The sequence below is a fragment of the Pectinophora gossypiella genome, chromosome 10 (assembly GCF_024362695.1).
Source record: "Pectinophora gossypiella chromosome 10, ilPecGoss1.1, whole genome shotgun sequence".
In the NCBI taxonomy this organism is placed as follows: Eukaryota; Metazoa; Arthropoda; class Insecta; order Lepidoptera; family Gelechiidae; genus Pectinophora; species Pectinophora gossypiella.
This window is the reverse complement of record NC_065413.1, coordinates 16,010,691-16,023,040: the sequence shown is the minus strand read 5'-3', so window position 1 is coordinate 16,023,040 and position 12,350 is coordinate 16,010,691. Positions and strand designations below refer to the sequence as shown.

The following is a 12,350-nucleotide window of genomic DNA, read 5'->3' as shown; positions in this document are numbered from 1 at the left end:
GTTTAGTTTATCGTTTGTTTGTAAGTTTGTGTTTTGTTTTGTTTGTTTAGTTTGTTTTTTTTTTGCTTCACTGAGACATAGAAAAAAGAATAGAAGAAAGAATAGAATGTAATAATTACCTATTTTCTCATTACTCGGGTACATAATTATTAAAAAATACAATGTAATGGCAGAAGCATAATATAAAAATAATTGTTGCTTTGAATCACACTATGTATAGAATTACGTTGCTATATTGCTTCTCTTTATTTTGATCAGAATAATAATGGGTGGAAGATGTAACTGTGCCTGGGTGTAATAAAAAGGGTCATAATTTATACCCAAACACAAAGATAAAAGATGCATAATATCTATTATCCATTAAATGAGAAACTTAAACGAACGAAGAACTGCACAGCGCCATCTACATAATTGTTTTTGAGAAACGTAGCCTGGAAATCCCTTACTCAGTTAGTTATCATTTTCTTCCCGTTTGGATGTAATTTTTTATAACCTATGTGGTAAATTAAAGCACATAATAACGGGTTCTTACCGCGTTTCAATGGGGATATGAGACTCAGTCATCCCGTGATCATGGCACTTGCATCAGTGTCGAAATATCGGGTCTCATATCCCCATTTAAACGCGGTAAGAACCCGTTATTATGTGCTTTAATTATGATAATAACCGCGTAAACTTAAAACCATCTATGTGGTAAAGTTTTTTATAACTCTTTGTTTATTTACATTCCAATTTACATAACCAATGCCTTATTGCAGTGCCGATAAGACTAGCGAAGTTGGAGGAGGGTGGCGTGGTGGTGTCGTGGAAGCAGTTCGCGGAAGACAACCCTGGAGTGATGCAGTGGATCTTGCAGTACAAAAACGAGGGGGGCACGGAGCACAATGTCACCCTGGACGGATCTGTCTACAACTATACTTTGGATGGTAAGTTTCATTTATTGGAGCTGTGGTATGGTAATCCAGTTGGAAGAACGCTTGATGTGAGTGCTCATAGTGTGAGTTCGCAGGTTCAAATCCCAGCAAGGACATGTTTGGATCATAAATGATTATCACATGCTGAGCGGTGAAGGAAACCCACATTCCCTTCGCATTCCTGAGATTTGTTTTCCTAGTGTGGCCACCACCTACTAAGTGTAGTAACTTAAGAACCTCGACGTGTAAACATTATGTACTCATAATTATGAACAATAAAAAATATTTGAGTATAACATTTTATGGCTGATGAATAGAAATAGCGCCAAAAAATCCTCCTGCATAGTAAATACTTAAGTTGATAAATTTCCTTCTAGTGTCTCCATCATCACCGATGCTGGTGCGCGTGCTGGGCTCCCGCACGGCGACATGGCTGCGTCAGGACCTGACGATGGTGCCCTGGGCGTCCACCGCAGCTGCTGCGGCTGACCTCGACGCAGGGTGAGGTTCTGTACAGCCAAGTAGAGATGTCTTGGTTGCGAATGCATTGACTATCGTTTATTATATCAAGAGCCAAAAAAGTAGCATGGAGAATGCTTCACCAACACGAGCGTGGCTCTTAAATTAGCGATGTGTGAAGTAAATAATAGCCGGGACCGAATCACCTAACTTTCGTACAATTGGGGAATAAAGGGCCTCCAATGTTCTAACCAAGCTAGAGATCACAAAGTGTTTTTGTGTGATATGTCCCCACTATGACAAGGCAAGGCCAGAGTGAACAGGCACCTTCTATATGCGATCTAAGGCCTCATCAATGTCTTCGGGCAAGTCTGGGACCAAGAGCAAACCCATCAAAGGTAAAAAAAACAAAAATAATACTTTCGATCACCGAATGGCATGGTTACACTTACGCCATCAATTGTCGCCCTTTGTCCCAACAGCCTTAAGAGGCATCTAAAACTAAATACTAATGTCCTATCTTCTTGCAATCCAGAGATGTGATAGCAATCCCTCAAGACATCGAACCGACACACATCGGCCCAAGAGAATTCACGGTGACGTGGCGTTGCGATGAAGCTGATGAGAGATACACGTACGTGGCCTGTGCTAGGAGTGAGGGCGCAGACCAGTGTCAAGACAGGTAAAGTGCTTTTTGGCTACTTTCTGGAGTTGTTGAGTTACAGACCAACTAAAAGCCGTGATAGCCCAGTTGGAAGATCGCTTGACTCGAATGATTTTCGAATTTGTCTCGAATGATTTTCGAATTTGTTTCCGAATTCATGTTTGGATCATAAATTATTTTCACGTGGTCAGCGGTGCAGGAAAACATCGTGAGGAAACCCACGTTCCCGAGAAAAACGTTTCGGAGGTATGTGACATAATCTGTATTAGAATGATTTCTCTTCGCGGGTTTTAGGGTCGTCCTTAAGGCAGTCGCGTCTGTAAACAACGGAACCTTTCAAATCTTCAGGTTAGCTAATGGTGATGTTACAGTCCCATTGGGATTCAATCCCGTTCTTCGAAGAGGAAGAAAGAGATAGAGAATTATTATTTCGCAAAACTGCACAAAAGTGCATTCAGGAAAAAGGGTCACGACAAGGGGCGCGACGTTCTTGGTTTTATTGTTATCTCGATAGGATACAGAATAACTTATGCAAACCCTCCAGTAATCCGTAGCAAAGATGTTCTAGTAACATTTATTGACAACTGGTCTCATTTGTGTACAGTGATATGAAGACAGCGACATTCAAAGGGTTGGAGCCAGGGACGGATTATGAAGTGAGGGTCCAAGCACGAGAGGCACATCGCGCCTTGGGAGGAGCCTTCAGCGCGCCCTATGTCCTCATGACCACAAATGAAAGTAAGTAATGTCTGCCAAACATAATGTGCTATTTGTTTAAGTAGATACTCTTCTTCTTCTATCGTGTGGGTTGTGAGGTGAATTACAAACCTCATCAACCCTGGTGTCAGAGTTACTATTGAGCCGCCAAAGGCCCTGACATGACTCATATAACGACTACGTACTTACATCAGTAAGCAATAACCGGGACCAACGGCTTAACGTGCTTTCCGAAGCACGGATCGTCTTACTTTCGGACAATCAGGTGATCAGCCTGTAACGTCCTAACCAAACAAATTTTTGTGATATGGCCCCACCGGGAATCGAACCCAGGACCTCCGGATCGTGAGCCCAACGCTCAACCACTGGACCACGGAGGCCGTTATACTTATATACAGCTAGTTGTCACATCTTCTTCTATCATGGGGGTTGTGAGATGGAGTACGAACCTCGTCAACCCTGGTCACATGAGTTGTCACATGAGTCGCGTCAGGAACACAGCACGACTCAACAATGACCCTGACAATAGAACAGAAAGGACCGTAATTTTATTTATTTTACTTCACTTTACTCACTTTACTTCACGTCATTTTATTTTATTAGGAAAACTTACGGTCATATTTATAAAGTAATAAATCTTATAAGTAACTGAATACCAATTGACAAGCTACCACAAATGTCAGATAATCGACGGAAAATTTCACTTGATATAATAATACAGAATAATGAGTTGAATGACCCCTTCAGCATTCGGTACGGTGTCACTAGCACCCTGTACAGTCACGATCAATATTATGTACCCACTTTAGAACCCTGTCGCACTATCATATTTGACATTTAATGAGACTTACGGTTTTATTTGTCAAAAACGTTAATGTGACATGGTTTCAAAGTGTACACATATTAGTACTCATGACCGTACTCTATCATGTTATCTATAAATAAAATACGTTTCCAGCTCCACAACGCTTCAAAGAATTCTCCGGTCATTTCGTGAACTCTTCAACTCTGAGGGTGTCGTGGAACGGCGCTCCAGCCAAGTACACCGTCCATTACAGCGCTCAACTCAAGTTGCCGGTCGAGAAGTGGGCTTCATTGGAGACTTCGAGCAATACTGTGCTGGTGAGTATACATTTTTTGAGGTTAGCTCTTGAGTCTGGCTAGTTTCCGTGCAGCGCTTATGTTTCATTTGGGGTGTGAATTTGGATCTTCTATTGAAAAATCTGTTTATTATCAGAAATAATACAATATTGAAGAATGAGGTAGGTACAAATTTTTACCAAATGAACAAAGGTTTGAACGGAGATTCAAAGTGTAACTATGCTACCTAATGATTGAAGAGATATTTGAGTTTGATTTTCAATATTGATTCTAGATCCCCGGAATAGACCCAACGGAGACGACATACCTGATGGTCTTCGGATACAACCCTGAAGAGCACAGCAGGATTGAAACCATTCCACCTCTGTACAAGGACTTGGGTATGTAGTCTTCTTTATCTTTTATCGTTTCTCATTTCATCACTCTTCTTCTTCTCATCGTGTGGGTTGTGAGGTGGAATACTAGCCTCATCAAGCCTGGTGTCAGGGTTATGATTGAGCCGCCAAAGGCCCCTGACATGGCTCATGTAACGATTACTCATTTACATCAGTAAATAGTAACTAGGACCAACGGCTTAACGTGCCTTCGGATCACGGATCATCTTACTTTCGGACAATCAGGTGATCAGCCTGTAATGTCCTAGCCAAACTAGGGATCACAAAGTGTTTTTTAAGATATATCCCCACCAGGATTCGAACCCAGGGCCTCCGTATCGTGAGTCCAACACTCAACCACTGGACAGCAAAGGCCGTGGGGATTCCATCACTAACGAGGCTCCTTGGTCTAGCATTCAGAGCCTTTGCTCAATGTGGAAGCCCATGATTCAATTACTAATTCCCAAAAAACTATCTAGAAATAGAATCCAGTCTAAGATGATGAAAAATCACTGTCATTTTATCCTTGAGACTTATTTTCGTATTCCGTATTTACATACAGAGTCCATGGAAAATTGCCAATTTGCTTACCCGACTAACAAGTAACATATTCTTCCCCAACAGAAGCCAAGGATCTTCGGTACGAGTATACCTCATCAGGCGTGCGGGTGTGGTGGCAGGGCGTGGGCCCCCGCGTGGTCAGCTACGCGCAGAACATCACGCGCCCCCTCGAGCAGTGGCGCACTGTCAACGTTACTGCTGACAGCATTGAGGTGAGAATCAACATCTCTCGTGTGAGTTGTGATCGGATGACCGACCTCATCAAGCCTAGTGCTGACGCTAGGCTTAATGACTTAACCCTGAGGTCCAAGATCCAAGATAGATCCAAGAGTTGACGTTCTTATACATATTAGGAAGCAGTAATTGGGACCAACGGCTTAACTTTTTTAACGCCGGAACGCAGATCTCAAGCAGACACAATGTAAAGTCTATTGTGTCTGATATCTCGGCAGATGAGAGGTTAAAGTACCTTCCGACACACGGATCATTTTACATTTGGACAATCAGGTGTAATAATTAGCCTGTAATGTCCAAACCTAACTGAGACTATAGTCATTAACCACGTGATATCAATCTAAAAAACACTAAGTCGAATTCAGTGGTATTTTCAGGTATTTAATATTGTTGTCATGTTTACCCCAGATCGAGGGTCTGGACCCCTCGTTACCTACGTACGTGATGGTGACCTCCAACCGCCGCTCCCCTGCTCGCAGCAGCCAAGTCCTCAACATCGCGCCACGACCGCCGAGTGACTCCAATATTTATTTGGGTAAGTTTTGTCTTCTTTTTTGGCGTGACTTATTATACTTACATTTTCCGCAAATAGCATTAAATACTTGGCCTTAGGGCTCTCAACCGGTAAAAGGTAAGTGTTGTCATACTCCGCACAATCTATACAAAAATCTATAAAACAAAAATCTGTCGTAGAATGGAACTGAAAATTTTCATGAATTTTCCGACAGGAAATTTCACTTGATATTAACTCAGAATCATGGTCTCAATAATCCCCTTTAGTATTAGTTACGATATCACTAACACCCTGTAAACACTTTGTTACACTAAACTTCACGTTACAACTTCACCTAGACTTCACCGTACAATTGGGCGACCTTAGTGATCTAAACTTCCCACGTCATAATGACAATTATCATTATAACTTTTTGAATTATGATTCCAGTGATCGGCATTGTGTTGGGCGTGTGTGTGCTCTGCGCGCTTGCCCTAGCAGCCGTCTGCTTGTGGCGGAAGAGGAAGCGGGCGCGGTCTCCTGTTAGGTGAGATATTTTAAAATTACTCACTGATACTTCCAGCTTGCATTCTAGATTAAGTAAATTAAATTCATCTTTTTTGGAGTTATGTATACGTTCTTACAATAAAATACCAGATAATATTTTAAATTTGTCAGAAAATAAATTTAAAGCTCATGTGAAGCTTACTTTATGTAAAATAGCTTATTATAATATTAATGACTACCTAAATGATAAACATGTCTGGTATTGAATGTGTTCCTCTAGTTATTAAATAACTTGTAATGTATATCCTCATTGGTTTTCAAAAGATGTGTTGCTGTTGCAGTTTCTTGTCATTTCTTCTCCTCAGGTATAACATCTTGCGAAATGACGTAAATTCAAAAATGTTACATTGACCTTCAACAAGTTTATCCATGATAATTACGTTGCATAAATGATTCTGATTTCTGATTTCTGCTTCTCAGACGGAGAGTACCGGTTCGAACCCCGGACTAGCACCACTGAGTTATTAATTTATCTTACTTAATGAAAGAAATAGGTATGAGTACCGAGATGACGACTAACAAAATATAATGGAAGAAGAATACTTACATAATTAAAACATATAATAACGAGTTGGCTGGCTTTCGCGTCAACTCGTGATCGGGTGCTGCGTATGTGGACAGGCCTGCTTCTGTCAGGGAGCTCATAAAACACTGTTTCTGTGATAAAGTCACATAAACTCTTTATGTTTCACTTTCCTTCCACCGACTGTAATTGGAATACCATTGTATTTAAGTCTATAAATTATGTAATACAAACTGGATTAAAATAAAAGAAAGGAAAACATGAAACAGTAGGACTAGGGCCCTGTGCTGGGAGGTTTTCTGGCCACGTCTTTCCCTCAGCGTTACAGATTCCGATGTGGTAGTAGTTTTACAGCTAGTTACATAATATGTAATTTAATTATGTTTGACGTTCAAAAAGCGCTAACTTTGTAAGCCAATTTTGAAAAATAAATATTTTTGATTTTTTTTTTTTGAGTTCTTACCGCGTTTAAATCAGGGATATGAGACGCGGTGAGAACCCGTTATTATGAGTTTTAATTACGATAATAACCGCGTTAACCTAAAACAATATAGAAGAATAGAGGTTGTGCCGACCACACCTAGAAAGAAATGGCAAAAAAAATCTGTTATTGAACGTATTTAAATGTTGATAGAATTCTACCGCCCGCGAAATATATTCAAAATGGCGGAAAAACAAGATGGCCGCCATACAAAGTGTTCTGTATTTGCTCAAACTGTCATGTTTTCTGAATCTGATAAGAACCATGTTTATTCACATCGCTAGCGCCGTTATTGTGCTTACATCTATCATATTTCGTTTCTAGATCTCGGCGTAGGAATACGGCTACCGCTGAGGGGAATACTGAAGAAGAGTCAGAAATGAAGGTATGTACAATCACATACCATAGTCACATTCAGTGACCGGGCCTTCAGCGCTCCCCATTTGTCCGGCCAAGTAGTTAATGCCATCTGCGGCAAATCTACAATAAGTAAAAAAAGGCACATTCATTATACTAACATAAGTACGGCTTTATTAGAGCATTGATGCTGATTACATACATAAACTCACGCCTGTTTCCCACCGGGGTAAGCAGAGACTATATAATTCCATTTGCTTCGATCCTGACACACTTCTCTTGCTCACACACACCACCACTTCTCGTGTACACACCATCAAATTTTATTTTAAGTTATACTTGTCATTTTCTTATCTGTTGAAAAAGAAAGGGACGGATAATCGACAGGCTTAAAATTTATGGAACACATGTCAATTTTAGGCAGAAATTTAAACACCCTTCCAAAATTTTATATTGGCCAACATAATTACGTTGACAGCACACGTCAAACGGGTAGCGAGATGCCTATTTCATTCGCCCGGGTTATTGATTCATTTTAAAATTAACAGTTGCCAATCATCCGTCCCTTTCCTTTTCTACGGATACGAAAATGACAGAAATAAGTTAAAATAAAATTAGGATGTGTCTACAGGAATCGGGGCCATTATCTGTTTCTTCTCTCGTGTGGGTTGTGAGTACAATGACCGACCTTATCAACCCTGATTTATCTGATTACACTGGTCTTACACTAATTCGAACCCGTGACATAACTATGTAAATCACGCCTTCTCTAAACAGGCTTATCACGGATTCACGGGTTTTTAACGATAAATAGTTATGACGTCACCAACAGAATAGTCAACCATAGATCTCTTTGTAACGGTCACGAGCATGATATGTATACACTTTGGTACCATGTCACATTAACTTTTTTGACAAATTTAACTGTAAGTCTCACTAAATGTCAAATATGTTAGTGCGACAGAGTCCTAAAGTGGGTACATTATATTGCTCATGACTGTACTCTGCCGTCTCTGGCAAGTAAGGATGGTATTAATAATAAACGAATCTCAGCTGAGACTGCCCTCAGATCTCTGTTTTTATATGAGCTCTGTCACATTAATAATAATAATAATAACTATTTATTTTCAGATTTGCAATCCATAGTTGTTAGTAAAAATGCAGTCGTAACCTATTGTTAGTAGAAAACACAAAATAAGTTAAAGATATTACATTACATTGACATGATCTTGAGGGCAGTCTCTCTAGCCATAGAGGCAGCCAATCAGGTCGCGACACCAAACACTTCAGGACCCCGATACCGACCCCGCCGGTGTGGTCGACGATTTCCCTCAATCAGCGCTTATCGCTATTGACCCACTAGGGTTGATTAATTCTTTCAAATATTGCTCATGACTGTACACGTGGCAACCTTGGCAATATTGGCAGCCACGGAAAAGAAGAAAGAAGTTGAAGGGGCCAAGTGAGTGCGAAACGCGCGCCATGCAAGTATGAGCAAATAGTTCATACTACAACTTTGCTCTCCACTCATCCGCAAACCTTACGACCCACGGAGCTCCGCGATAGTATATTAAAAGGTCGTCTTGTGCATTATAACTTGCCGGAAAAAAAAAAATGAAAATCGACTATCATACATGAAGATTCTCCCGTATCTAAGGAAAGCTAAACAAATGATTAATATGATCGGCTACTTATGAAAAAGTACTTTTGTATACAGTATCTTACGAAAAGTAATGATACAATTGCAGCCTTTCACATAGAATATACATTACCGGTAAAGTGGCTATGGAATTTGAGAAGCAGTAGAGCTATTGTAGTTATCTGTTTGCAGGAGTAGTAAAAGAAAGTGGGGTTGAACCGGCGACAGCGGTTCTCATACAAAATGCGCGTTCCAACCTCTTTCTTGAGTTCCTTGTTGGTAACCATGTTCTAATATCGTAAATCAATGCGTTGTTGAATCGCGATGCGCGGCGGGCCGCTAAGATTGCATGTATGGAACGCACAGCTTATAATATCTGTAGTGGTTATGACAACAGAGCGTGGGCGGCGCGCGCGGCGGCAGGCTCGCCAACGGCGGCGCCGGCGCAGGCGAGCCGCTGCTCAACGGACACGTCCACATCACTGAGAACCCCACTGTAAGTATACATGCATTTGTGAACTTCTATCGTGTGGGATGTGAGATGGATTTACCGACCTCATCAACCCTGGTGTACGGGTTGTTATTGAGCCGCCAAAGGCCCCTGATGTGGCTCATGTAACAACTACTTCAGTAAATAGTAATCGGGACCGACAGCTTAACATGCCTACCGATTACTACCGAAGCACGGATCATCTTACTTTCGGACAAGCCTGGTTATCAGCCTATAATGTCCTAATCAAACCAGGGATCAGGAATGACTTGTCATCATCAGACAACTCATTCCTGTAGTGTCTGCATGACACTACAGTCTGCATGACAACCGAACCGCGGCGCGAGTTACACCGTGGACTTCCACCAATTAACGCAGCGAAATGGATAGCCACGTAGATAGACGTCAATTCAATTCAATTCTTTATTGGTGCAATCATGTATACAAAGGTTCTTAAATTAATTACTTACTTCGACCACTTCTTTTTAGGCGTCCACCGGCTATTGGTCGAAGCCTCCAATATAATTCGTGCCGCGCGCATGCGGTTGGCGTGCCTGCGCATAACTGGGGGGGTTAAAAAAGCCACATTGAAGCAATTCAATTTTAATAATATAGGCTCGAGTTTAACCACAATCTCGCCTGATGGTGACGATGTGGTCTAGGCTGGATCACGCTTACCTAGCAAATGCCTATTCACTTTAGCCTTGAAGACTTACAGATTATAACGAGTTGGAAAAACAAGGCGACGGCAGACAGTTCCAATCCTTCGCTGTCAAAAAGGAAAAGTCGAAACTTATACTTACTTTTACTTGCTCAACAGTCAAAAACACCAAACGGCAAGATGAAGAAACGCCGGCATGACGCTGCCTTCGACGTGTCTCGCTACGACCCTGACGCCACCCTGGAGACAGTCCTCGATGCCGACACGTCCACCACCAGCTACCACCTCCTCGACACCTCCAGAAAACCAGAACTCGACCTCTCGCGGTCCCAAAACCTCACAACTAATAATTCCTTCGCAAAAGTACCAGACGACAACATGAACTCAGAATTAAATAGAAGTAGTTTTACTGACAACAGCAAAATTCAACCAACGTTGCAACCCAATGGTTGAGGGTAACTACCAATAAGGTACCAAGAACTACAATAGGGGTAGGTGGCCCCATGATCGTCAATTCAGATAGTTAAGCAAGAATTGAGATTTGTACAGTTTTTTCATAGTTGTCGTTAGACGGAGTTTAAACGTTATACGAATATTTTAAGAGGGTAAGAGTGACAGAGGCTTGGATGGAGGATAGCTTAGCGTGTTGTTCCTATAGACTTTATTTGAATAAGGCTGATTTTTTGGTAACAATAGTACGGGTAATATGGAGTTATAAGGGATCAGGCAGGATATATTGACATCCACGTTAAGTTATTCTCGAGCCGTTGCCGGTTACGTCGACTTTACTACTGGACACCTTAATATAAATTGATACATCATTATCATCATCAGCCGTACGACGCCCACTGCTGGGCTTAGGCCTCCCCCAAGGATCTCCACGACGATCGGTCCTGCGCTGCCCGCAACAGCGGCTTCTCGCGACCTTCACCAGATCGTCGGTCCACCTTGTAGCGGGCCTACCCACTGAGCGATACATCGGTAAATAGATATACCTAAATAAAATAAACTTACAGGAAGGGTCACTAAATGTGTTGATGACCTCATAATTTGGCCAGACGACTAAAAAGTCCCAAACTGTGCGATAAAGTAACGTATACCAAGCGGATTGTAACTATAATGGTATATGGCCCGTTGCTAGGCACATGACAGAGGGTACGAAACATATATATTATATATAGTATTGACAAATATTAAAATTCGAGTTAACTTAATATTTCTTTCCTACCTTGATCCGACGGGGAATCGAACTTGAGATGTTTGGTTTGATGCTCAAGGTATCGTAACAATATATAGAGATTATTCAAATTATACTTACATTAGGTATTAATAGGACAAAATTTGATATACAGGGTTTTATATTAGGTGTCTAGTGGGTTATAAGTCGATGATTCGTTACAACACTCATTTCCAAAAAAGGGGTTCGTTCCTAAACCACAGATGATAAAATAATAATGTTATAAAATGTAATTAAAGTTAAAAGTTATCTTCAAACAAAATATGTAAGAAAATTAACAAAAATAAAAATCAAAGCTTACCCATATAAATAAAAATAACACAAAATGGTTTTACAAAAAGAAATTAGTCTACTGACTAAAGCTGTACAAGTACAAAAAAGTTACTAGATATTAAAGTTGCGAATTAATATATAAAATGGTGGAACGGACCCCCAAAATAGTTAAAATTACCACGCCGACTGTTATAAATTGATAATTATTGTAAATAAACGGTTTTATTGCCTGAAGTTGGAAGAACTTTTGTAAATAGCGTTATTCAAATCGGCCTGAGATTAAAAAAATAAGCGCCAAGACAATAAAGTAGGAATGGCGCGAAAAATATAAGTAACCTCATAAAATTATAACCTACAATATTTTGTACCAATATGAAGTTGCTTCTGTTGCCAACTTCATAAATATACAAAGTGTTGTGAGTATATTCAAAATAGGAATACAGTGCCTCCGATAAGTAACCTTATTACACCCTTTTATAGTTACAAAATAGGTTGAACATTAGTGCAACATAATCGTACAAAATATAGACCAAAATAAATTCCAAACACCCTACCTAAATTCAAGTGTATATAACATGAAAGTAGGTATTTATGGATGTTAAATA

General features: G+C 40.5%; 1 protein-coding gene across 2 annotated transcripts in view; it reads left to right on the top strand.

Moving 5' to 3' along the window:
- The window catches only part of LOC126369931 (protogenin-like), a 144,623-nt gene extending 133,550 nt beyond the window's left edge, over positions 1 to 11,073 (top strand). Inside the window, exons 13-24 of one of the 2 annotated variants that reach the window (XR_007566782.1) lie at positions 759 to 926; positions 1,292 to 1,415; positions 1,909 to 2,055; positions 2,642 to 2,775; positions 3,713 to 3,876; positions 4,130 to 4,235; positions 4,854 to 5,002; positions 5,433 to 5,559; positions 5,968 to 6,064; positions 7,413 to 7,473; positions 9,467 to 9,580; positions 10,395 to 10,413. Coding sequence is in view for 1 of the 2 variants with exons in the window: in XM_050014527.1 (XP_049870484.1) it covers positions 759 to 926; positions 1,292 to 1,415; positions 1,909 to 2,055; positions 2,642 to 2,775; positions 3,713 to 3,876; positions 4,130 to 4,235; positions 4,854 to 5,002; positions 5,433 to 5,559; positions 5,968 to 6,064; positions 7,413 to 7,473; positions 9,482 to 9,580; positions 10,395 to 10,688 (1,670 nt within the window). In the remaining variant the exon portion in view is untranslated. Of the gene's footprint in view, positions 1 to 758; positions 927 to 1,291; positions 1,416 to 1,908; positions 2,056 to 2,641; positions 2,776 to 3,712; positions 3,877 to 4,129; positions 4,236 to 4,853; positions 5,003 to 5,432; positions 5,560 to 5,967; positions 6,065 to 7,412; positions 7,474 to 9,466; positions 9,581 to 10,394 lie in introns of both variants that reach the window. The other variant, XM_050014527.1, reaches the window with a different exon arrangement.
- The last annotated feature ends 1,277 nt before the right edge of the window (positions 11,074 to 12,350 follow it).